At 37.6% G+C, this 27,791-nt stretch overlaps 1 protein-coding gene across 2 annotated transcripts in view; it reads right to left on the bottom strand.

The window, feature by feature from the left end:
* Positions 1–27,791, bottom strand: part of UCHL3 (ubiquitin C-terminal hydrolase L3) — a 112,414-nt gene that overhangs the window by 6,131 nt on the left and 78,492 nt on the right. For both annotated transcript variants that reach the window (XM_069601772.1, XM_069601771.1), the window contains one exon: positions 27,229–27,276. In XM_069601772.1, the coding sequence (XP_069457873.1) occupies positions 27,229–27,276 (48 nt within the window). The remainder of the gene's footprint in view (positions 1–27,228; positions 27,277–27,791) is intronic.

The raw sequence follows: 27,791 nt of genomic DNA, 5'->3' as shown, positions 1-27,791 counted from the left end.
AAAAACACTGACTCAAAGTACATCTCTCTTAATCTCAACTGACCTAAAAACCCAAGGTTTTGTTCACTTTGGAAGCCTCAGCCCCTAGCACAATGCTTGCTACACAGTAGATGTACAATGTATATTTGCGAAATGAAATGAATTCACAAACTAATTTGTCTAATTTTTGAAATTTTAATAAACTTTTTAGAAATAGCATAAAATGAGTTAAAGAAACTCTTTTCAAGTTAAATTTGAAGACATCAAGAAAGTGAGTTTTTTCCCTTAATGATTTAACCTTAATAATCTCATTTTTTGAATAATGCAATATAGACTTAGAATATTTTTTATTCATCCTAGATTCAAAAATCTAACTGGTTTGAAATGTAATATAATCACTGCTAAATGCAAGTACAAATTTTAGAGGTAAAAGTTTTAAAGAGGCATAAATCAAATTATATCTCATATCATTTAATATCCAGTAAGTAACACAAAGTATAGGACTGATGCTGAAGCTAAGGCTCTAATACTTTGGCCACCTGATGTGAAGAGTCGACTCACTGGAAACACTCTGATACCTAGAAAGATTGAGGACAGGAGAAGGGGACAAGAAAGGATGAGATGGTTGGATGGTATCACCAACTCAATGGACATGAGTTTGAGCAAGCTTCAGGAGTCAGTGAAGAACAGGGAAGTCTGGCGTGCTGCAGTACATAGGGCTGCAGAGAGTCAGACACAATGACTGAACCAGGCAAAATTAACTTTCACTAACTTTGTTAACTCAAATTTTTATTTTTCACTCTCAAATAATTATATAATTTTAAGTTTTAAGTAATACAAAGTTCTCAGATACAGAAATTGAAAGGTACAGAATAAACATTGCTAACCTGGATTTACTGGGTGGGTACTTATTTGTGTCTAACTCTGCGACTCCATGGACTGTAACTTGCCGGGCTCCTCTGTCTGTGAGATTTCCCAGGCAAGAATACTGGAGTGGGTTGCTAATTTCTCCTCCAGGGAATTTTCCAAACCCAGGGACTTAACGCACATCTCCTGTGACTCTTGAATTGACAGGTGGATTCTTTAGCACTGAGTCACCTGGTAAGCCATCTTGGATTTACTGGCTGCTTCTCAAAATATTTACAGATAGTGACTCATCTAAACTCACATTATTCTTCAGAGATTACTTCCCTCAAATTGCGAATGGGTGCAACACAACATACATTGCTGTGGCAAACTAGCTCTTCTTAAATTTGACTTAGAGCTAAAGAATTCCACAGTTGGTAGGAATCACAGTTATGTAGGATTACTGTTGTTCTGATACTAGACTGCTCTTGACTGCAGCCCCATTTGTGACAGCCCCGCCAACAACAGGGAACTGCCACTAAGTTTTCAGGTAGTCCATTCCAGTTGGACAGTTTTGTTAGAATTATCCCACCTACTGAGGCAAAAAATGTTTCCCAGTATTTTCCACCATCTTAAAAAAGACTAATCCTTCTTGAACATGGTATTTCTCCAAACACTTAGATAGTAATAATGAGTTTCCTTATTTTACTGGTCAGAGAATCAAAAATTTTAGTGATCCCTCAAGCCTAGTACGCCCATTTTAGCAATGACCAGAGAGAACCCAATTTTTCAAGGGTAAATCTAGGCAATTCTACAAACTATAAATTCAATTCTGTACAAAAACACTAGAAAGAATTCCTTATACAATCAGGCCCCAGGAAAGGGGCTTGATTTACTCCTTTTAAGACAGAATTCTCTAATAGGACATCAAGTATTTTAAACTTTTAGGCTATTATGTTTTTTAAAATTATCACTTATTTTTACACCGTCTCTTACGAATAATATCTCTTATATAATAGCTTCTGTTTTTCACATTTTGTCAGTAAATACAACCATGCTAGAGATAAAAGTAATACAACGGGAATCAGAGACCCGACTATGTACTCAACCCCTCTGAGCACTGGGTTTCTTACCCATTTTCAGGTTTAAATGAAATTCTTGAAAGTACTTTGTTAACTGTCACATGCCATATAAATATTATATATTATTATAATATTAACACTACATTATCACAATTGTAAGAAATCACTAAATCTAAGTGACTTAAAATTGTGAGTCATTGTACCTTTTATCCAAAAGTGCATACTAAAAATCCAAACTGCTAAAGGTATGAAAAGTCTTAAGCCATTATAAAAGATAAGAAATGCTCAAAACTTCTACCCTTCTCACAAAACCTCAGTACCTATTACAAGCCTTTTCCCTTGGACAGCTTCAATTAATCAGGGTCTGAAATCTATACTTATCCAATTGCTTAAGCAGTACTCCACTAGAAGCAAGAACAATCAGTAAAAAACAAATTCCAGATTAGCTCATCTTTGCCTACATTTTTATATATTATTTTTACAAAGTTTCTTAATTTAGAACACAGTTCTTACTACCATGAAGAATCAAAAAGTGGTGTGACAAATCAGATAGAAAATTAAATACTAAATAGAAATTTAAAAACTAAACAGACATTTCAAATGATAACAAATAGCTTAAATTTAATTTATAATTGTGGCACTAAATATACACCAGATATTGTTCTAAGCACTTTATAAGAACTGACCAATTAATAGTCATATGGACCCTATGAGGTAAGTAATACAGTTACAACCACTGTACTCATCATTGTCATACAGGCCCTATGAGGTAGGTAATATAGTTACATCCACTGTAAGTAAAGTCACTCAGTCGTGTCCGACTCTTTGTGATCCCGTGGACTGCAGCCCACCAGGCTCCTCAGTCCATGGGATTCTCCAGGCAAGAATACTGGAGTGGGTTGCCATTTCCTTCTCCAGGGGATCTTCCCGACCCAGGGATCGAACCCAGGTCTCCCGCATTGCGGGCAGACGCTTTAACCTCTGAGCCACCAGGGAACTCATTGTCATATAGACCCTATGAGGTAGGTAATATAGTTACATCCACTGTACTCTCAATCGACTTACAGAAGCATTAAGTAACATGCTCTAGGTCACAAAGCTAGTAAGTGATAGAATCTGGCTTCAAGTCCTGGCAATGTCATTCTACAATACACATTCTTAGTCACTAGGCTATGAAAACACTTATGAAGTTACAAAGCAATGATTAATATGGAGCAAACATTAATATTATGTAGAAATATAAAACTGAAAATGTCAATCTTTATGACATATTCACTTATATTTAGAATATTTTTAAGTACAAAGGGATTTATTCCTATTTAGAATAAATTGTGCCCCAGTAAGAGTTTATAAATTAGGGTTTTACTCTGATCATCTGATTCACTTGCATCTCTTCCTACTGTGCCAGTGTATGGCATGGTAGGAAAGCAATAAACATCAGGTGGATAAATAAATAAAAATGACAAATGCATGTTTGTGACCCAATGAGGACAATGAAATAGAGAGATACCAGTCTGTTGATGAAAGGCTATTTTGGTGACCATACTGGTATCTGATGGGAGATGTTTAAGGAAAAGTGCCAAGACTCCACTTTCTAGGAATAGCTCTAAAACAGTAAATAAGCAGAAGGAAAGAATGTTTGACACCAATTTTTAATTTTTTTAAGCATTAAAGTATGTATAATCAGACTACCTCTGGCTTCACAAGTCACAATGATTTCCTCAAGTGTTAAGTTTCTTATAAATGCACGGCATACATCAAATCTTTCAGATGCAGCATTTCTAGGTAGGCTCTGCTCATTACCATTTTCTAAAACATCAGAAAGAAAAGAACTATATAGTTGCCTAATCCTGCATTTTATTTCAATTATGATAATTATTAGACTTCCATCATCAACCTCAACATTTAAGATAATTAGCACAATTACAAGAACAAATGTACTTTTTAGCAGTTTGCTAACATTACCAACTTAAGAAGGAGAAATTGTGAAATTTGTGGGAATTTTATGTCAATTCACAAGAAAATCTTCACCTCCTGCTTGAGAAAAGATCTTCAGAAACTGAATAGGCAGGGAAGATTGGATTAAGATTAAACCAAGTACCTGAGCCACCTCAGGGAATAAAATAGTTTAGATGAACACCCTACACCATGAAGGATTAGATTAAGGACAGAGTAAGTAAAAGTAACCCCAGAGCATGACAAGAGATTAAAGTCATGTTCAGAAAGATGAAAAAAAAAAAAAAAAGTAAGAGATGGCAAAGAACTCAGAAGGTACACAGCATTTGTTGACCTGAGTCAACTAAATGAAACTGGAAAGATGAAGGGGTAAGAGAATACATATTCACTTGAACAACTGACCGGAACTTAAACATTATCATGAATGTCGATCAGCACTCATCAAAAGACAGGCACCTTTATGCTGGCAGGATATGGAGCGGAAAGATGGATGTTCATCAAGGCACTGGTCGAAGTCAAGCTGAACTGCAAAGCATAGAGGTATGCTTGCAATCTTATCAGGGGAGAAAAAGCTCATGGCTGATGAACCAAGAGAAAAGCACTCTGAAGACTGAAGAAATTTAAGGGAAAAAATGGACTACCCCTGTCACTGGAAGAAGAGATGGAAGATTGACTACACTTACAACAGAATGGAGACCCAAAGATGGCAGACGTAAGAAGGGTCGCCAGCGACGAAGACGAAGAGATGGACTGGTAGCCTTTGCAGGGCCTACATGGCTACGTTTGACCCAGGGCAGGGATGCATGGTGACACAATGATGAGGCCTTCGTTCTGCAGTGGCTAGAATGAGGCTGTGATGAGGATGGCGAGGAGGACTACATAATTAAAAAAGAAAACACTTTACTTAGACCACGTCACTGGGAGGTCAGTTATTCTTAAAAGCAACGTATGGTCAGACTTCGATTTATATGGTCTAGTACCTTTTAACCAATCATAATCTAGAAAAGGATTGTAAATGAATATTAGTTAAACGCATATAAAGTGGAAATACATAACCACAGTATCAGGTTATATTCCACAGCTTCTATTCAATACACATCTGAAATATTTACATATTCTCATTTGTATAGCACAGATTCATGGAATTAAAGCCACTAATATGGAATTATTACAGCAAATTCTTTTAAAAAAAGAACACACACACAAAACACGTAACACATACAAAGAATTACATGTAAAAGAAAACTGCATGGTGATAGGCACTGGTAAAAGATTTTCTTAGAAGGAATAAGTGATAAGAAAAAAAAAGCCACTTCAAAACCCCTCAGAAACAGGATGCCATGCATAAATTATCCTCTTACTTATGCTGAGAAGTTAAATAGAAACTATCATGGCTTATTAGCCATCTTCTAGTTATGAGGACTTTCCTGGTGGCTCAGACGATAAAGCATCTGCCTACAATGTGGGAGACCTGGGTTCAATCCCTGGGCTAGGAAGATCCCCTGGAGAAGGATACGGCAACCCATTCCAGTACTCTTGCCTGAAAAATCCCATGGACGCAGGAGCCTGTTAGGCTACAGTCCACGGGGTCACAAAGAGTCATACACAACTGAGCGACTTCACTTTAGTATTAGTTAAAATATGCATCATTTATTTTGTGCCAAGCATCCTTTTAAGCACTTTACATGAATTAATTCATTTAATCTCCCAGTGACCCATGAGATAGTTGTTATAATTATTTTCATTTTACAAAAGAGGAATCAGGACAAAGAGGTGAAGTAACATAACCCAGGTCACACTGCCAGGAAGTAGCAGGGATGGGATTCAAATACAGGAAATCTGGTTCTAGAATCCAATGATCTTAATCGCCAGGGTGTACAGCCTAAGTGGCCAAGAAAAAGATTTTAATACTAATTTATTAGACTAGTTTCCTAGGTGTAATCCTCTTAAAGTTAGATTTTTGGGAAACATCCTACCAAACACTGCTGTACCACAAAAGGCAAACCCGACCCAAGATTTCCCATGAAATGTACATGCTGAATAGTAACTAACTTATTCATGGTAATCCAAATGATAATTTGACAACTGTCACCTCCAATAAATGATACCAGTACATGAAACTAAGTTTAAAGCAGTATGATAAAGTTATAGTCACTAACAACCATAGTGAGAAGTAAAAAGGGTAGTGGTATAAATTCCCTGGTGGCTCAGAGGGTAAAGCGTCTGCCCGCAATGTGGGAGACCTGGGTTCGATCCCTGGGTCAGGAAGATCCCCTGGAGAAGGAAAAGGCAACCCATTCCAGTTCTCTTGCCTGGAAAATCCTATGGACGGAGAAGCCTGGTAGGCTACAGCCCATAGGGTCGCAAAAAGAATTGGACACGACTGAGCAACTTCACTAGTGATAATGGGTTTCACTAACCAAGACTTATTCTCTTAAGGAAAATGAAGGGGTTTTCCCTGAATGATTTCTAAGATTCTTTCAACACTAAAAATTCTATGATCCTACTTAGCACTTTTGATCCATGTAAACAATACAACAACTTAAAGCTATCATTGTGATGAGGGTTTTAAACTTGTTTGTGAACACTGTAGCTGCTCATAATAAGAATCAGTTAGAAATACACAAATGAATGCTTTACTTGGCTCTTCATGGGAACAAAGGTGTATATACTAAAGTGTCTGCTCTCACAAACAGTCTGAGGCCCAGATAGGCTGCACACACAATGGGCTGCATTACTATTATTTATTGAGTGCTTACTGTGGTGGCTCAGACAGAAAAGAATCTGTCTGCAGTGTGGGAGACTCAGGTTCAAGCCCTCGGTCGGGAAGATCCCCTGGAGGAAGGCGCAGGAACCCACTCCAGTATTCTTGCCTGGAGAATCCCACGGACAGATTAGCCTGGCAGGCTACGGTCCATGGGGTCACAAAGAGTTGGACGTGATTGAGCGACTAACACTTTCAGTTTCATAGAAATAAAAAGAGTATACAGGAAGCACCTAGATCTACCTATGACATTTTATCCCAATTTCCTTTACCATCTGTACCTACACTCTCTCTTCCTGTCTCTCTACACAGTTCTTTTTCTTTCCTGCACCATTTGAGGGTAACAGCAAGATCCTACTGTAGAGCCCAGGGAACTCTATTCAGTATTCTGTAATAAACCATAATGGAAAATAGTTAGAAAAAATATATATGTGTAACTGAACCACTTTGATGTACACCAGAAATTAACACAGCATCATAAATCAACTAATATTCAATTAAAGTAATATTTTTAGTATGTTTTCTATTTTTCTTGGTGACTTCCTCTTTGATCTACGAGCTACTTGGAAATGTGCTGTTTAATTTCTAAATATTTGGAAATTTCCTAGATACTTTTTATTGCTATTAATCTCTAATTTAATTCCACTGTAGTTAAAAAACATTCTTCGTATAACTGAAATTTTAAAAAAATTTGCCAAGATTCTGTGACCCAGAACATGGTCTATCCATGTGCACTTTTAGTTATCTTTTAGAACAACTTAAAAAACACAATATATATTTACCTTCACTTGTTCCATTGACAGTGCTCTCATGTGTGCCTCCAAGATGTAGTGCAGGTAAGCTTGTAATGAATTCTCTCAGTTTTTGTTTGTATAAAAGACTTTCTCCTTTTTTTTGAAAAATATTTTTGTTTCAAATACTTCTTTTAGCACTGTAAAAACAATTTCATTGTCTGGCTTGCATAATTTCTGAAGACAAGTCTATAATTATTAACTTTGTTACTTTGTATCTAATGTATCTTTTTCCTCCTGCCACACTGAACATTTTCTACTTATCTGGGGTTTCAAGCAGTTTGAATATTATGTATCTCAGGGTGTGTGTGTGTGTGAATATTATGTATCTCGGGGTTTGTGTGTGAATATTTTGTATCTCAGGGTGTGTGCATGCGTGCGTGTGTGTGTTGTGGTGGGTAGAGGTATTTATCCTACTGCTCCCTTGAAAATCTTGAAGCTGTGGTTTGATGTGTTTAATTAATTTTTGTAAAACAGTTGGCCATAAACATATTTTTCTTCTATTATATGCCCACTCTTCACACCCACCATTCTCTTTTGCATCTGATTCTACTTATACATATTAGATCATCTGAAACTGACCCAAGGCTTTTGGATAATCTGGGAGTTTTTTCTTGTTTGTGTTTTTTTACCTCCATGATTTTTAATTTTCATGATTCAGTTTGGGTTCAGTTCAGTTCAGTCACTCAGTTGTATACGACTCTTTGCAACCCCATGGACTGCAGCAAACCAGGCTTCCCCGTCCCTCATCAAATCCCGGAGTTTACCCAAACTCATGTCCATTGAGTCGGTGATGCCATCCAACCATCTCATCCTCTGTCATCCCCTTCTCTTCCTGTCTTCAATCTTTCCCAGCATCAGGGTCTTTTCAAATGAGCCCGCTCTTTGCATCAGGTGGCCAAACTATTGGAGCTTCAGCTTCAACATTAGTCCTTCCAATGAACACTCAGGACTGATCTTTAGAATGGACTGGTTGGATCTCCTTGCAGTCCAATGGACTCTCAAGAGTCTTCTCCAACACCACAGTTCAAAAGCGTCAATTCTTCGGCGCTCAGGTTTCTTTATAGCAACTCTCACATCCATACATGACTACTAGAAAAACCATAGCCTTGACTAGACGGACCTTTGTTGGCAAAGTAATATCTCTGCTTTTTAATATGCTGTCTAGGTTGGTTATAACTTTTCTTCCAAGCAGTAAGCGTCTTTTAATTTCATGGCTGCAATCACCATCTGCAGTGATTTTGGAGCCCCCCAAAACAGTCTTCTGTTTCCCCATCTATTTCCCATGAAGTGATGGGACCGGATGCCATGATCTTAGTTTTCTGAATGTTGAGCTTTAAGCCACCTTTTTAACTTTCCTCTTTCACTTTAATCAAGAGGTTCTTTAATTCTTCTTCACTTTCTGCCATAAGAGTGGTATCATCTGCATATCTGAGCTTATTGATATTTCTCCCGGCAATTTTGATTCCAACTTGTGCTTCATCCAGCCCAGCGTTTCTCATGATGTACTCGGTATATAAGTTAAATAAGAAGGGTGACAATATATAGCAGTGCCGTACTCCTTTCCCTATTTGAAACCAGTCCTTTGTTCCATGTCCAGTTCTCACTGTTGCTTCCTGACCTGCATACAGATTTCTTAAGAGGCAGGTCAGGTGGTCTGGTATTCCCATCTCTTTCAGAATTTTCCAGTTTGTTGTGATCCACACAGTCAAAGGATTTGGCATAGTCAATAAAGCAGAAATTTCACAATTTATTTTTACATTTACTTCACATATTTTCTTCTACTTTGTTGAGGCTATTGGCAAACCCATTAAAGGCATTCTTTGTCTCTGGTATTGTGCTTTTCATTTCTAGATTTCTACTTGATTCTTTCTTATAGCTTCCAACTCTGTTGATATTCCCTATCTGTTGGTACATACTGTCTACCTTTTCTACTTGAGCCTTTAACATATTAAAATAAACTGCTTCCCAGGTGGCACTAATCATAAAGAATCCACCTGCCAATGCAGCAGACACAAGAGACACACATTAGATCCCTGGGTCAGGAAGATCCCTGGAGTAGGAAATGGCAACCCCATCCAGTATTACTGCCTGGAAAATCCCGTGGACAGAGGAGCTTCATGGGCTACAGTCCATGAGGCTGCAGAGAGTTGGACACAACTGAGTAACTAAGCACATGCAGTAGTGAATAGTCATACTAGTTCATATGTTCATTAGTCAACAATATTAACAGCTAACATTGAGTGCTTACCATTGTATACCAAATGTTCTATATAGATTCTTCCAATGATCCCACTAAGGTAGAAATTATGATCATTTCTATTTAAAGATGAAGATATGTGCTTCCCTGGTGGCTCAATGGTAAAGAATCTGCCGGCCAAAGCAAGGGATATGGATTCAATCCCTGATCCAGGAATATCCCCCAAGCCATGGAGCAACTAAACTTGTATACCACAACTATTGAGCCTGAGCTCTAGAGCCTGGGAGCTGCAACTATTGAAGCCTGTGTACCCTAGAGCCTGGACTCCACAACGAGAGAAGCCCCTGCAATGAGAAGCCCGCACACTGCAGCTAAAGAGTAGCTCCTGCTCGCTGCAAATAGAGAAAAGCCCACGCTGCAACGAAGACCCAGGACAGCCAAAAATAAATAAATAAAACTATCTTTTAAAAAAAAAAAGCAACTCTAAGGGGAACTTCCTTGGTGGTCCAGTGGTAAGGACTCTGTGCTCCTAATGCAGGGAGCTCGGATTCAATCCCTGGTCAAGAAACTAGATACCACATGTCGCAGCTAAGAGCCAGTGTTAAACAATGTGCTTTTTTTTTTTTTTTTAAAGAAAAACTGTTAAAAAACAATAAAGATGAAGATACTATTTTTTCCCAAACACGATCAGATTATCTATGGGTAATTTTAGCCCTTTTTGTTCATCATGTTTTCCATATACAAGAGAAAGGAAAGAAAGAAAGATAGGATATGTTCAAAAGCACAGCCTTCTGAGTAAGTTTCATACACCAAAGTTCACGAGTGTATGCATCTATTTCTATTGGCAAGTATTCTACAGTATCAAATACATTACTATATTATGACTGTCTTACTTGTAACTGCTTTGTGATGCACTTAAGAAAATCTTTTATCTACTATCATATTGCTAGCATACTAAGTATTGTTTTTGTCAGTAAATGACTATGTTGAGATATTAAGCATTAGAACCAATAATTTTAAATTTTTACTCATACTCATTTCTATTGCTTAAAACTATAGGAATACAATATATACAAATTTTCTCCAACTGTACAATTTATAAAGATAATTTAATTCGTAATACAGACATAATAGTGTACATCATAAATATTTTCAATTCCAATGAAAAATTTATATGATAATTCACAAAGGACATTCAAGTAATATTATTTTAAGAGATGAAATGACTTTGATATGAAGAATGCTATTAAGGTATCTTAAACTTCATAAGCTCTCTCTTAGAATTACAAAGATTAAAGACATATTCACCAACTTTTCCATTGTAGTATTAGTTACTTAAGCAATTGCATTGACAGCTAAGTCAGCTTTGCTTTCAAATATGAAAATTTAAACTGCCAGTAGAATCTTCAAAATAAATATCCAATTTCCTTTCCATACTAATTGGAAAAGATCAGACACTGATAATTTATTCTTGAGTCTTTCAGAAGATTTTAATCAAGAGCTCACTTTCTGGAGCATCTGAATAAAAAACTCAATTCCTCAGTTTTTCAGCTCTGGTAGAGGAATCTGAAATTGTTAAAAATTATGTACTTCATTCAGTTCAGTTCAGTTCAGTCGCTCAGTCGTGTCTGACTCTCTGCGACCCCATGAATCGCAGCACGCCAGGCCTCCCTGTCCATCACCAGCTCCCGGAGTTCACTCAGACTCACATCCATCGAGTTAGTGATGCCATCCAGCCATCTCATCCTCGGTCGTCCCCTTCTCCTCCTGCCCCCAATCCCTCTCAGCATCAGAGTCTTTTCCAATGAGTCAACTCTTCGCATGAGGTGGCCAAAGTACTGGAGTTTCAGCTTCAGCATCATTTCTTCCAAAGAAATCCCAGGGCTGATCACCTTCAGAATGGACTGGTGGATCTCCTTGCAGTCCAAGGGACTCTCAAGAGTCTTCTCCAACACCACAGTTCAAAAGCATCAATTCTTCGGTGCTCAGCCTTCTTCACAGTCCAACTCTCACATCCATACATGACCACAGGAAAAACCATAGCCTTGACTAGACGGACCTTAGTCGGCCAAGTAATGTCTCTGCTTTTGAATATACTATCTAGGTTGCTTGTAACTTTTCTTCCAAGGAGTAAGCATCTTCTAATTTCATGGCTGCAGTCACCATCTGCAGTGATTTCGGAGCCCCCCAAAATAAAGTCTGACACTGTTTCCCCATCTATTTCCCATGAAGTGATGGGACCGGATGCCATGATCTTTGTTTTCTGAATGTTGAGCTGTAAGCCAACTTTTTCGCTCTCTTCTTTCACTTTCATCAAGAGGCTTTTTAGTTCCTCTTCACTTTCTGCCATAAGGGTGGTGTCATCTGCATATCTGAGGTTACTGAGATTTCTCCCGGCAATCTTGATTCCAGCTTGTGTTTCTTCCAGTCCAGCGTTTCTCATGATGTACTCTGTATATAAGTTAAATAAGCAGGGTGACAATATACAGCCTTGACATACTCCTTTTCCTATTTGGAACCAGTCTGTTGTTCCATGTCCAGTTCTGTTGCTTCCTGACCTGCATACAGATTGCTCAAGAGGCAGGTCAGGTGGTCTGGTATTCCCATCTCTCTCAGAATTTTCCACAGTTTATTGTGATCCACACAGTCAAAGGCTTTGGCATAGTCAATAAAGCAGAAGTACATGTTTTTCTGGAACTCTCTTGCTTTTTCCATGATCCAGCGGACGTTGGCAATTTGATCTCTGGTTCCTCTGCCTTTTCTAAAACCAGCTTGAACATCTGGAAATTCATGGTTCACATACTGCTGAAGCCTGGCTTGGAGAATTTTGAGCGTTACTTTACTAGCGTGTGAGATGAATGCAGTTGTCTGGTAGTTTGAGCATTCTTTGGCATTGCCTTTCTTTGGGATTGGAATGAAAACTGACCTTTTCCAGTCCTGTGGCCACTGCTGAGTTTTCCAAATTTGCTGGCATATTGAGTAGAGCACTTTCACAGCATCATCTTTCAGGATTTCAAATAGCTCAATTGGAATTTCATCACCTCCACTAGCTTTGTTCGTAGTGATGCTTTCTAAGGCCCACTTGAGTTCACATTCCAGGATGTCTGGCTCTAGATGAGTGATCACACCATCATGATTATCCAGGTTGTGAAGATATTTTTTGTACTGTTCTTCTGTGTGTTCCTGCCATCTCTTCTTAATATCTTCTGCTTCTGTTAGGTCCATACCATTTCTGTCCTTTATCGAGCCCATCTCTGCATGAAATGTTCCCTTGGTTCTCTAATTTTCTTGAAGAGATCTCTAGTCTTTCCCATTCTGTTCTTTTCCTCTATTGTTTTGCATTGATCGCTGAAGAAGGCTTTCTTATCTCTTCTTGCTAGTCTTTGGAACTCTGCATTCAGATGCTTATATTGTTCCTTTTCTCCTTTGCTTTTCGCTTCTCTTCTTTTCACAGCTAATTGTAAGGCTTCCCCAGACAGCCATTTTGCTTTTTTGCATTTCTTTTCCTTGGGGATGGTCTTCATCTCTGTCTCCTGTACAGTGTCACGAACCTCGTTCCATAGTTCATCAGGCACTCTATTATATCTAGGCCCTTAAATCTATTTCTCACTTCCACTGTATAATCATAAGAGATTTGATTTAGGTCATACCTGAATGGTGTAGCGGTTTTCCCTGCTTTCTTCAATTTCAGTCTGAATTTGGTAATAAGGAGTTCATGATCCGAGCCACAGTCAGCTCCTGGTCTTGATTTTGTTGACTGTATAGCGCTTCTCCATCCTTTGCTGCAGAGAATATAATCAATCTGATTTTTGTGTTGACCATCTGGTGATGTCCATGTGTAGAGTCTTCTCTTGTGTTGTTGGAAGAGGGTGTTTGCTATGACCAGTGCATTTTCTTGGCAAAACTCTATTCGTCTTTGCCCTGCTTCATTCCACATTCCAAGGCCAAATTTGCCTGTTAGTCCAGGTGTTTCTTGACTTCCTACTTTTGTATTCCAGTCCCCTATAATGAAAAGGACATCTTTTTTGGGGTGTTAGTTCTAAAAGGTCTTGTAGATCTTCATAAAACCGTTCAACTTCAGCTTCTTCAGCATTACTGGTTGGGGCACAGACTTGGATTACGGTGATATTGAATGGTTTGCCTTGGAGATGAACAGAGATCATTCTGTCGTTTTTGAGACTGCATCCAAGTACTGCATTTCAGACTCTTTTGTTGACCATGATGGCTACTCCATTTCTTCTGAGGGATTCTTGCCCGCAGTAGTAGATATAATGGTCATCTGAGTTAAATTCACCCATTCCAGTCCATTTTAGTTCTCTGATTCCTACAATGTCGACATTCACTCTTGCCATCTCCTGTTTGACCACTTCCAATTTGCCGTGATTCATGGACCTGACATTCCAGGTTCCTATGCAACATTGCTCTTTTCAGCATTGGACCTTGCTTCTATCACCAGTCACATCCACAGCTGGGTTTTGTTTTTGCTTTGGCTCCATCCCTTCATTCTTTCTGGAGTTATTTCTCCACTGACCTCCAGTAGCATATTAGGTACCTACTGACCTGGGGAGTACCTCTTTCAGTATCCTATCATTTTGCCTTTTCATACTGTTCATGGGGTTCTCAAGGCAAGACTACTGAAGTGGTTTGCCATTCCCTTCTCCAGTGGACCACATTCTGTCAGACCTCTCCACCATGACCCACCCATCCTGGGTTGCCCAGCAGGCATGGCTTAGTTTCATTGAGTTCGACAAGGCTGTGGTCCTAGTGTGATTAGAGTGACTAGTTTTCTGTGAGTACGGTTTCAGTGTGTCTGCCCTCTGATGCCCTCTTGCAACACCTACCGTCTTACTTGGGTTTCTCTTACCTTGGGTGTGGGTATCTCTTCACGGCTGCTCCAGCAAAGCGCAGCCGCTGCTCCTTACCTTGAATGAGGGGTATCGCCTCCCGCCGCCCTTCCTGACCTTCATCGTGGGATGGCTCCTCTAGGCCCTCCTGTGCCTGCACAGCCACCACATCACAGTTCAAAAGCATCAATTCTTCGGCGCTCTGCCTTCTTCACAGTTCAACTCTCACATCCATACATGACCACAGAAAAAACTATAGCCTTGACTAGACAGACTTTAGTCGGCAAAGTAATATCTCTGCTTTTTAATATACTATCTAGTTTGGTCATAACTTTTCTTCCAAGGAGTAAGTGTCTTTTAATTTCATGACTGCAACCACCATCTGCAGTGATTCTGGAGCCCCCAAAAATAAAGTCTGACACTGTTTCCACTGTTTCCCCATCTATTTCCCATGAAGTGATGGGACCAGATGCCATGGTCTTTGTTTTCTGAATGTTGAGCTTTAAGCCAACTTTGAGTACCAATAATATCAACGTCTGCCAGAACATTAACTGAACCCATGCCCCCTCTGCTTACTGTGAGGGTTTGCAACAGTACAATGTGACTTCATACATACCACTGCCCAGGCAATATAAACCTATCTCTTCATTACAGTTTGGAAAATCCCAGAATAGCCTTTTCAGAAACTCTAGGAATTAAAACCTTTGTTCTCCATAAAGAACTCTGAGTTTAACAAACCATTTCTGCATAAACAAATTAGATATAGACTTTCGAGATTTTAATTTAACTCTTCTGATTATGACTTAAATCCTCTAAGTTTTAAAAAAATTACAGTTAGCTCTTTGGATACAGTCCATAAGCATCATGACTGTGTTAGCACTTTTCAGAGGCACAAGGGCTCAGTTGACTTGCCCAAAGCATGTAAGTAGTGACCGACAGCAGAGGCAGAACCTATAACCCTTGACTCATATTTCATTGTTTTCATCACACACAAATCCACCCACCTGTCAACTGCCAACTATCTTATTTGTAGAGGCAAACCTATTACTATCTCTATCTGTATTCCCAATCAATGGCTCAAATCTTTCTATTTTCAAACTTATAGTTCAGTTCAGTGGCTCAGTCGTGTCCTACTCTTTGGGACCCCATGGACTGCAGCATGCAAGGCTTCTGAGAATGTCCATCACCAACTGCCAGAGCCTGCTCAAACTCATGTCCATCAAGCCAGTGATGCCATCCAACCATTTTATCCTCTGTTGCCCCTTTCTTCTCCTGCCTTCAATCTTTCCCAGCATCAGGGTCTTTTCAAATGAATCAGCTTTTCACATCAGGTGGCCAAAGTATTGAAGTTTCAGCTTCAGCATCAGTCCTTCCAATGAATATTCAGGACTGATTTCTTTTAAGATGGACTGGTTGGATCTCCTTGCAGTCAAGGGACTCTCAAGAGTCTTCTCCAACATTGCAGTTGAAAAGCATCAATTCTTCAGTGCTCAGCTTTCTTTATGGTTAACTTTGATATCCATACATGACTAATGGAAAAAACCATAGCTCTGACAAAACGGACCTTTGTTGGCAAAGTAATGTCTCTGCTTTTTAATATGCTGTCTAGGTTGGTCATAGCTTTTCTTCCAAGGAGCAAGCATCTTTTAATTTCACAGCTGCAGTCACCAACTGCAGTGATTTTGTAACCCAAGAAAATAAAGTCTTCTGGCTGTTTCCATTGTTTCCCCATCTATCTGCCATGAAGTGATGGGACCAGATGCCATGATCTTAGGTTTCTGAATGTTGAATTTTAAGCCACCTTTTTCACTCTCCTCTTTCATCAAGAGGCTCTTTAGCTCCTCTTCACTTTCTATTAGGGTGGTGTCATCAGCTATCTGAGATTACTGACATTTCTCCCGTAATCTTGATTCCAGCTTGTGCTTCATCCAGCCCGGCATTTCACATGACGTACTCTGCATAGAAGTTAAATAAGCACGGTGACATACTTGACATACTCCTTTCCCAATTTGGAACCAGTCTGTTGTTCCATGTCCAGTTGTAACTGTTGCAACTGTTGCTTCCTGACCTGCATACAGATTTCTCAAGAAGCAGGTCAGGTGGTCTGTTATTTCCATATCTTGAAGAATTTTCCATAGTTTGTTGTGGTCCACAGAACCAAAGGCTTTGGTATAGTCAATAAAGCAGAAGTAGAGGTTTTTCTGGAACTCTCTTGCTTTTTCCATGATCCAGCGGATGTTGGCAATTTGATCTCTGGTTCCTCTGCCTTTTCTAAATCCAGCTTGAACATCTGGAAGTTCACAGTTCATGTACTGTTGGAACCTGGCTTGGAGAATTTTTGAGCATTACTTTTCTAGTCTGTGAGATGAGTGCAATTGTGCAGTAGTTTGAACATTCTTTGGCATTGCCTTTCTTTGGGGTTGGAATGAAATCCAATCCTTTTCCAGTCCTGTGGCCACTGCTGAATTTTCCAAATTTGCTGGCATATTGAGGGCAGCACTTTCACAGCATCATCTTTTAGGATTCGAAATAGCTCTACTGGAATTCCATCACTTCCATTAACTTTGTTCATAGTGATGTTTCCTGAGGCCCACTTGACTTCACATTCCAGGATGTCTGGCTCTAGGTGAGTGATCACATCATTGTGGTTATCTGGGTCATGAAAGTCTTTTCTGTATAGGTCTTCTGTGTATTCTTGCCACCTCTTCTTAACATCTTCTGCTTCTTTGGTCCATACCATTTCTGTCCTTTATTGTGCCTATCTGTGCATGAAATGTTCCCTTGGTATCTTTAATTTCATTAAAGAGGCTTCCAGTCTTTTCCATTCTATTGTTTTTCTCTATTTCCTTCATTGATCACTGAGGAAGGCTTTCTTATCTCTCTGTGCTATTTTCTGGAAATCTGCATTGAAATGGGTATATCTTTCCTTTTCTCCCTTGCCTTTAGCTTCTCTTTTCTCAACTATTTGTAAGCCTTCCTCAGACAACCAATTTGCCTTTTTGCATTTCTTTTCCTTGGAGATGGTCTTGATAATTGCCTCCTGTGCAATGTTAAGAACCTCTGTCCATAGTTCTTCAGGCACTCTATCAGATCTAATCCCTTAAATCTCTTTGTCACTTCCACTGTTTAATAGTAAGGAATTTGATTTAGGTCATACCTGAATGGTCTAGTGATTTGCCCTACTTTCTTCAATTTAAGTCTGAATTTTGCAATAAGGAGTTCAAACTTATAATTAGTTCAGAAACAAACAAACAAACAAACAAATACCTGGGTCTTAAAAGGTCAGGTTACTTTCCCTTCACAGTTAATGCGTATGTCATTTTGTATGAAAAAATGAGTCAATTACTCTATAAACTGTTTAATAACCACAAAATTAGAAATGCCATGGAGAGTTGAAAAATATTTCAAGCTTTTAATAAAAATATTTTCTTTCGAGTGTGTGATTTAAAAAGTCAAATTACTTTTCCTTCAGTTAGTATACATGTCTCTGTGAGCATGAAAAATTAAGAGATTACTCTTTAAAGTACTTAATAATAACTAAAGAATTAGAAATGCAATAAATGCTAAAAAGAAATGATATGGACCTTTTAACAAAGGGGGCAGAGGGTCGGACTAATATTAATTCTCTATTAAGAAATCAACTGATAGTTATCTTAAGTGCTTAAATCTAAATTATTCTAAAACGTTAAAATAAAGTAAGTAGATTTTTGGCTTACACCCAAAACGTTTTCCTATTTAAAAGGGCAACCCATTATTAAGAAAAATATCATCATAACCATGTAATTTCCTAAATATAAAGGGATCATTGGTTGGTAGACACTTTAATGACTATTTTCCAAAATATACATAACATAATTACCAAAGGACTGGTTAGTTTCTGGATAAGATTTTAGATTTAACATAGGGAAAAATCTACTACTGACTAAGAGCTAACTTAGCTATAAGGGCAACAAAGAACAAAGTATTCGGCACAATGCCCAACAGTCATTCATAATTCATTACATAGTGGTATTAAATTATTAGCTGTATCTAACCTTGCTTTTAGGACAAACTAAAAATTTAAAAAACCTCACTTTGTTTTTGTTTCTTTTAGCACTTTTGATTCACCAATACATTTTGTTGCCTTAAGAGCATGGGCAGTACTTACAAGCTGTGTGACTTTGGCAAGTTAATAATTTCTTAGTCTTCCAGTCTGTAAAATGGGGTAGTATCTAACTTTCGGAACTGAGAGGATTAGAATAGGATACACACAGTGCTGATTATAACGCCCACCACTTTAGATGTATTTAGTAAACGGTAACGATCGTTATAAGAAGACAGACATACTTTTAAAAGCAATGAGATTGAAGAGAATATTTGGAAAATGATATGTATGTCAGCAGTCAATTTTAATTGCATTCACCCATAAATGACCCAAGAATAGTCATGACTGATACTGTAACATCCCAAAGTGATTCCCAGTGTTTCCAGCAACCCTAGGTATCTCATGGTGAGAATCTTTTGGCTTGAATACCTACCTACTAAATCACACTTTTAATTGACTTGTTGATAAAATATGTACTTAATCATGAAATTAAATTTAAGTTATTTCCAGAATAGGACATGTCCTTTCAAACTTTAAAGACACCACTGAGTCTAAAAAATGGCACATGGAAAGGAAAAAAAAATTAGGAACTTCTCTAGGGCTGCCAAATGCCACGAAAATAAGTAAAATTATAAAGGTGGCCATATGTTTATGACGGTATATACACATACGTAAAACTTTAAAAGTTTAGAATCAAAATTATAAATTAACCCCAAAGGGATTCCTGTAGACTTGAATAAATTTCAGTGTAATACATTGAATCACACTAAATTTGACGTACAAATTTAAAATAGGATTAACTAGATTCATGAAAAAAATGCAAATTTCCTACAAAGTATCCATGTTCAATTGGCAAAGAAGTCAAAGTGAAACATGAGCTAGATATCAAAATACACAAAATATGCCTACTTGTTCCATGGAAAAGGGCAAATGTCTTCATTTTGCTCACCTAATAAATCAAAATACCCACAGATTTCTGGATATTCTTTAGAGATTTGTTTCTCTTACTGGTTTAACAACTGTATTTTCTCACTTCCATTTACAATTATCCATGTCAGAAATCCCTATCAATATAATGACCTATATATATTACATTAAACTCAAGCTTAGTTAAGCTGACCAGACTAAGTCCCAGAAATTCCTTTTTTTTTTCTACAATTTGAGAGTAGCTGCAAATAAAACTCTTACTGACTACAAACAAAAACAAATAAATCTCAAAATAACCGTTTGTTTTGGAAAGCTGAGGTTTAAAATCAAACAAACAGAAGAGCCCCCCATCCTCAAATACAACTTCAACTCTATTTTTATTGTTGAAGACGTTTTTAAATAGAAGAGTTACTTCTAGTCAGGTCTGGAAGAGTAAACTGACCAAGTTCAATATAAGTTCAATACAAGAACTTGTGCTCGATTAATCGTGTTCGATTCTTTGCAACTCCATGGACTATAGCTCGCCAAGCTCCTCTGTCTTTGAAAATTTCTATGCAAGAATACTGGCGTGGCTTGCCATTTCCTACTCCATGTAAGAACTTACTTTAAAGTAATAATAGTAATATATCTCCATTCCCAAAGCCCTGATACTGGAGAAAAAAAAGATGATGCAGACAGCATAAAAAAGAAAAACAGACTACTTTAACTCATTTGAACAAAATACTTGATAACCTAAAAGAAAGGGGAATAAAGTGTAAACAGGACAGAGTAGTAACTACATTCTGACCCTTTTCATAACAAATTTAATTTACTTAACCATCGTCTATTTTCACGTGATATTAGATAAAGAAGAACTGATTACATGAATGGAGGCACAATATCACTGTGTGAAAACAAAAGACCAGAAAAAAGAACCATTTCAATATCTCCCCCCACTATGACTAATTTTAATTTATACTTCCACCTTCAAATTTAGCTCTCCCACTCAACTCCACACATAATCTAAACTGGCTTCTATTCAGTAATGATATACTGAAAAAATGATAACAGAAACAGAGAAAAAGGCAAAAGAATATGAAATTACAAGTTCCAGAGCATTTCTCAATTTTAAGAACGATATAAAGTTCATGTTTGAATGGAATAAAGAAAATGGGATATGGGAAATAAATGGGGGGAAAAAAAGAGAGATCAGAAAGATGCAATTTCAGATTTCTTGACAAAACTATCCAGCTTAAAATGCATGATACTTTTCATCAGAATTTCATTTACTGTTCCCATCTGATTCTCCCAAGACAATCAGATATTTAAATTGTACACTATATAAGGACTCAATTTTTTCCTAATATTTTCAGTTTTTTTCCAAAGTCAAGGAAAGAAAATAAATCCCTAAAAAAGGAAAATAAATGTAAACATCTTGACTCTTTGTAACTCTAACATAACCAAAATAATGAAAAACTATATTTCAGAGTAAAATGAAGTGAGGCAAATAATTCTTAAACATCTAATGAAGAAAAAACTTGACACAGTCTCTCCCTGCATTGCACACAGTCTGCACTGACTGGGCCAAAAAAAGCCAACTACATACACAGACATGCACAATTTATCTTGAATTGTGTATACATATACCTGAAATCAGAATTTACCCACTGCTTACCCAATAGTCAAAAAAAGCTTCTAAGACAACACTCACCAAAATAAATTACATTTACAATTTAATTTCATGGTTGAAATTCATTCCAGAAACTTTTAAAACAACAGATCTTCAAATGATCTTAGCAATCAACCATATTATTTCCCTCTATTAAACAAACCAAAACTTAAAAACAGAATTCAACATGGGCAACAGCTAATTCTGAGACTATCTCCACTGGAATCAGAGATCCTTGAAGACACAATTTGCATCTTACTTATCGCTGTATATATAGTTTCTAGTACCATACTTAGCATAGTAGGTGCTCAAAAAAATCACTTGGTCAATCAAATGAAAGAAAGAACAGTAATTTCATATTATGTAACAAGAACTTTAAAAACATTCTTCCCTTTGACTCAAGATAATTCTACTTACAAGAAATAACCTTAAACAAAGGACCTAGAATGAATACAAGAACAAACAAAGATATTCAATGAAGTTATATTTTTAGCTTAAAAAATTGAAGATAATCTAAATATCAAAAGTTAAGGAAACTAGAAAGTAAATTATGATTCATTCACATGAGAGTACACTGCCATGAGGAATTATTTATAAAGAGGGTTTTGATGAAATAAGAAAATACTCATGATAAAATATTAAGAAAAAAATCCCACAAGTGTTTGATCCCAACTGTTTAAAAAAAAAATACCTAAGAAAAGATGTGAAGGAAATAAACACAAATATTAAAAGCACTTTTGCTACATTTTCCACTTTTGCTACATATTGGCCAGTTTATTTAAATACATAGATAAAGCAACTGTGCCAGTTTCTATTATTTTTCAATATTACTACGTATTTGTATGGAGGTTCCTGGGCAATACAATAAATTTGTTTTTTTGTGTGAAAAGTTAAACAAACAATAAATTATCAGGAGATGTCTACTCATACCTGGGCTGGCTCCAAAATTAATATGGACAATCACAAACGTTAGAAATTGCTTTACCCATGAAATAAAACTGGTGTTTGAAGGCAAATAAAATACTCTTTTGGATTTTTATTTTCTTTCCTTTACATTTGACTTGCAAGTTGTTTCCATTTAGCATCGCTGATATTTCTTCACAATTTAAAAAACACTTAATCTCCTCATATCCTGCTGTTGTTCTTTTATTTTCCCAATCTCAAGTGAAACATGAAAGCAGTAACTTTCAGTAGAAGCTAATGAAGCAAAAATAAGGTGGGGCTACTGTCCAAATTTCTGGATTAGCCAAAATCTGCTGGACAATCATGATGGGATGGGAAAAAACACACAAGTAAACAACTACTCAGTGGCCACATGTTATGGCCTATCTTCTAAAAGGACCTTTACTGATGTCTCAATTAGTCTATAAATCTCTGTATGAGATAAGGTTCCTACCTACTCCATTCCCATGAAAACGTTCTGAAAGAGACGATCAATGATGTCGATTGTTATTACACTGCTGTCACCAGCTCTTCTATCCACTCCTTTAACATGTAGGTGCCCTAGGGGTTTATTACGGTTCACACTATTCTCCCTCGGTAGAATTCTCACGGTTCTAACCACTTCCAGACAAGATATTGGGTTAGTCAAAAAGTTCATTCAGGTTCTTCCATAAGCTGTTACAGAAAAACCTGAATGAATTTTTTGGCCAACCCAATACAAGACACCAGGTATCTCCCTGGAGCTTTAGACTCCACATTTAACTTCTACACAGGTGACCCGTTAAATCACTTTAAATTCGATATGCTGAACACTAAACACCACTTTTGGTGACTTGGCGTTGTTTATAAAATTAAAGCCACCCCCTGATCTGGCTTCACTCTACTATTCAGCTTCATCCTCTGCCATCCATATTTGTTTTTCTGAAAGCCGAGTAAAATAAAATTACTACCTAGTATTTATTGAAGGCCCATTAAATACCAGGTACTATTCTAAGCACTTTGTATGATTAATTCATGAATCTGCACAGCCAATTCCATAAGGTAGATGTTATTATTTTCATTTTATGTTGAGGAAAGTATCTTGCCTAAGCTATCTACATCCTGTGCTCCTTATTTTATACCGTGCAAGTTTTCATAAATGCCTCTATACATCAAGCATTGTCCTGGAGATTCAAGGTAAATATGACAAAGATGACCCATATTCTCATGGGACTCATATTCTAGTAAATATATGGAATAAACAAACAAACAAAAAAGTACTGTAGACTTTAAAATCCCAGGAAGAAAGTCAAAAGGATGTTATGACAGAAAATTCACTGAGATGGTCCTACTTAACAGTAATGAAAGAAAGCTTCTCCGAAAAATGACTTTTAAGGTGAGACCTAAAGGATGAGAGGGTGTCAACTATGCAAACGGGAAGATACATCCAGACAAAGACTGGGCCCTTACAAACACACAAAAATGGTGTTAGGGACTGAATGGCATTCTCCTGAAATTCATATGCTGAAGCCCTAATCCCCACAGTGATTTTGCTTGGAGACAGGGCTTTTAAGGAGTGATTAAGGTTAAATGAGGTCATAAGGATGAGACCCTAAACCTACAGAGCTGGTATCCTTATGAAAAGAGGAAAAGACATTAGAGACTTCTTTCTCCAAATGCACAAAACAGAAAAGCCACTTAAGGACACTGAAAAGGTACCATCCGCAAGGCAGGAAGAGAGGCCTCACCAGAAACCAACCTTGATGGCACCCTGATATCGAGTTCCAGCCTACGGAACAGTGAGCAAATAAATTTCCGGGACTTCCCTGGTGGTAGAGTGGATAAGAATGCACATGCCAATGCAAGGGACAAGAAGATTACAGAGCCACTAAGCCGCAGAGCAACTAAGCCCGAGAGCTGCAGCTACGGAAGCCCGTGTGCCTAGAGCCTGTGCTTTACAACAAGAGAAGCCACTGCTAGCTGCAACTAGAGAAAGCCCTTGGGCAGCAACGAAGATCCAGTGCAACCCAAAATTTTAAAAATAATAATTAACTACTTTTAAAAAAAGAAAGAAAATAAGCTTGCTAAGTCATCCAAGTCTATGGTAGTTTGTTATAGCAGTCCAATCAAACAAATACAAATGGGAAAGACAGAGGTGCTTTGTAGGAAATGATAAAAAAAAAACCAGTGTACTGGAATATAGAGAGCAATGGAGATAATAAGATGTCAAAGACTCTTATGTCCACAGATGGTAGATGAACCAGAAATAAAAGATCATAAAAACTGTCCCTGGTGCAGGCGTTTTAAGCTGGCTGATACTAAAATTCAGAAATGTACGGTATGGGTTTTTGTTCTCTCAGTGACTGTGAGTCATTGACATATAATGACTAGAATATAATAATCCATAGTCCATCTTGGAATGCATAAAACAACCCCTACAATAAAGAACTGAACTCTTCACAAAATGTTAACAGTGCCCTGTTGAGGAATAGTGGCTAATAGTATGTTTGGTTTTCTTAGGGAGTACAGAAGACCAAGAGTTAGCCTTTTTTGGTAGTTCTTAAACCACTAAGGATAGTTTTGAGCTAATTCTGGAGAATTAATAAATATGTGTTGTGCCTATGCAAAGGAATCCAACAATTATTCTAGGTCTAAGGGCCAGAGTCAGGAGATATGACACCACATTTCAGAGCATATAAGGCACCGCTGGCTTGAAACTCTATCAATTTATGTACCACTAAAGAAGGTAATATCACCAAATAAATTATGACATCAATGGTAAGATACACCATAATTTTAGAGCTACTGAAATATGAAAAAATACACATCTTAAATAAATGAAAAAGAATATGAAAATAGCTAAAATCCAAATACTAAAAGTCATATAAAAAAGCCCACAGAAGGCAAGAAGTTTCGGTCTAGAGAAAAAGATGTGAACATCATCTAAAAGGAGGTATTAAAAGTCGTAATTTGGATAAAGGCCAAAAAGAAGGCAAGAAAGGGTACTGTAAAGACAACTTTTAAAGCAAACATGTATTAAAGTATTTAATTGCTTTATTACAAATAATGGTTTTCATTTTATGATAATCTCATGCTGCTCTTCATCGCATTGCTAATTTTAACACTACAAATTTACCAACAAAAAAGCAAAGCACACTGAAGATTAAGAAAATGCTCAAGATCATATCGTTGTTGTTGTTCAGTCGCCCAGTCATGTCTGAGTCTTTGCGACACCATGGGCTGCAGTATGAGATCATATAAAGCAATACAAAAAGCAGAGCATCCCATTCATTTCAAACCTGGTGGTGAAATCACCTGGACATGCCCTTTGGGTGTGTGCATAAACTTAGTCAAAAAGACAATGGTTCAGGGGCCTCCTGGTGGCTCAGTTCCCCCACTTGCTCCAACTAGAGAAAAGCCCACACAGCCACAAAGACCCAGCACAGCCAAAAATAAATAAACAAAATTTAAAAAATAAAAAGCAATGGTTCACACCTTTGAAAGCAGAACCTGAGAGCAACCCAGAAGGTATAATATAATTATAGGGACATAAATTCCTAGGTTTATGTTTATTTATGTTATTATAAACATTCACAGTTAACAGAGCTATAAAAAACTGAAGTCATATCATAGTATCAAACTGTTTCCTCCTTCAAAAAATTTTTTTTGAAGATCATGGGAATATTTATGTTCAATACTCTTAAATCAGTAATTTTTAAGTATTTTTAAAGCATAGAGGTAATGTTATCTTTGTAAATGAAAAAGCATGGTTCCAAGTCACACACGGGATAAGAAAGAAGAAAGTCTATAATTCTCTGGTGTTAACACTTAAATGTTTTATAAATACACTAAATGTAAGTAAATTTTATTCATTTTGACTGAAAAACCTGCGGATAAACCTCCCCTAAGAGTGGGAGAATGAGGTTTGTAGGGAAGAAAAAGGAAAAATGGAAGGAGAGAATGAGGGAAACCCTCAGGAAAAAGAGACCCTGTGAAAAAAGGGGCAAGAGAAGCAGCGGAAAGGTGACCTAGCTCAATAAATGACTAGCTAACAGAGTAGACATGGTAAAGTTCATTACATTGCCCAGAACAGACTTGCCAAGTAAAGCGAAGATTGCAGTTTTTTGCCAGAAACTGAGCCATGATGACTCAGAGTACATCAAGAGAAATGCTGGGCTGGATGAAGCACAAGCTGGAATAAAGATGGCTAGGAGAAATATAAATAACCTCAGATATGCAGATGACACCATCCTTATGACAGAAAGTGAAGAAGAACTAGAGAGCCTCTTGATCAAGTGAAAGAGTAGAGTGAAAAAGCTGGCTTAAAACTCAACATTCAGAAACCTAAGATCATGGCATCTAGTTCCATCACTTCATGGCAAATAGATGGGGAAATAATGGCAACAGTGACAGACTTTATTTCTTTGGGCTCCAAAATCACTGCAGATGGTGACTGTAGCCATGAAATTAAAAGATGCTTGCTCCTTGGAAGAAAAGCTATGACCAACCTAGACAGAATATTAAAAAGCAGAGACATTACTTTGCTGACAAAGGTCCATCTTATCAAAGCTATGGTTTTTTCAGTACTCATGTATGGACGTGAGAGTTGGACTATAAAGATGGCTGAGCGCCGCAGAATTTATGCTTTTGAACTGTGGTGTTGGAGAAGACTCTTGAGAGTCTCTTGGACTGCAAGGAGATCCAACCAGTCCATCCTGAAGGAGATCAGTCCTGGGTGTTCATTGGAGGGACTGATGTTGATGCTGAAACTCCAATACTTTGGCCATCTGATCCAGAGAGCTGACTCATTTGAAAAGACCCTGATGCTGGAAAAGATTGAGGGCAGGAGGAGAGGCGGACGACAGAGGATGAGATGGTTGGATGGCATCACTGACACAATGGACATGGGTTTGGGTGGATTCTGGAGTTGGTGATGGACAGGGAGGCCTGGCGTGCTATAGTTCATGGGGTCGCAGAGAGTCGGACACGCCTGAGAGACTGAACTGAAGTTCATGTTCATGGTTGGTCAACACATATTCTTGGGCTACTTCGTGACTGCTTTTACATAATCAAATGCCCTCAAAGGAAAAAAAAAGTCCAAGCAATTTTCCAAAACTATGTGTCATACAACAATACTGTGATTAAACTCACACGTGTCAAGAAAAGTTTTGAAAAATGTGAAATACCTCAGTCTGACCTTCATGGGCACTGGTCTCATGAGTAACTCGAATGGCCTGTAATATAAAGTATTAACAGGAAAAAATTATTATATTCAACTTTTTGAATGAAAACAACAATGCTAAATTTTAACATCTAAAGTCTTGTTAAGAAACAACAGACTGGAGGAGATTTCTGGAACAGTTTAACACTAAATATTTAAGAATGACTTCTGAGTAACCAAATGAATTGCTTTGCTTTCCAACCCACAAATCTCCAAAGCCTCAGGAAACTGAGTATCTGCTTATTTGCAACTGCCAGTGGTAAGTGGGGGTTATTTACATTGTTTAACTGTTAGAACTAACATTTAACACTTTATTCAACTGAGACTAGAATAAAGTAAGCATCTCACAGATAGAGACTGAAAAAGCTTAGTTCATCTGTTCCTCCAGGTTACATGCTATTATTCTGCAGCTCTAGCTCTATTTATGCTTAATCATGCAGCTTCAGTCAGCACTTTAGAAATGTGGAGCAAAAAGCATGCATTTATCAGAAGCTAGAGATTTCAGGTTCCTGAACTTGAAAAAAAAAT

Source organism: Ovis canadensis, chromosome 10, assembly GCF_042477335.2.
Source record: "Ovis canadensis isolate MfBH-ARS-UI-01 breed Bighorn chromosome 10, ARS-UI_OviCan_v2, whole genome shotgun sequence".
NCBI lineage: Eukaryota > Metazoa > Chordata > Mammalia > Artiodactyla > Bovidae > Ovis > Ovis canadensis.
Note: the sequence above shows the minus strand (reverse complement) of the source record. Positions and strands in the feature narration are given on the sequence as shown.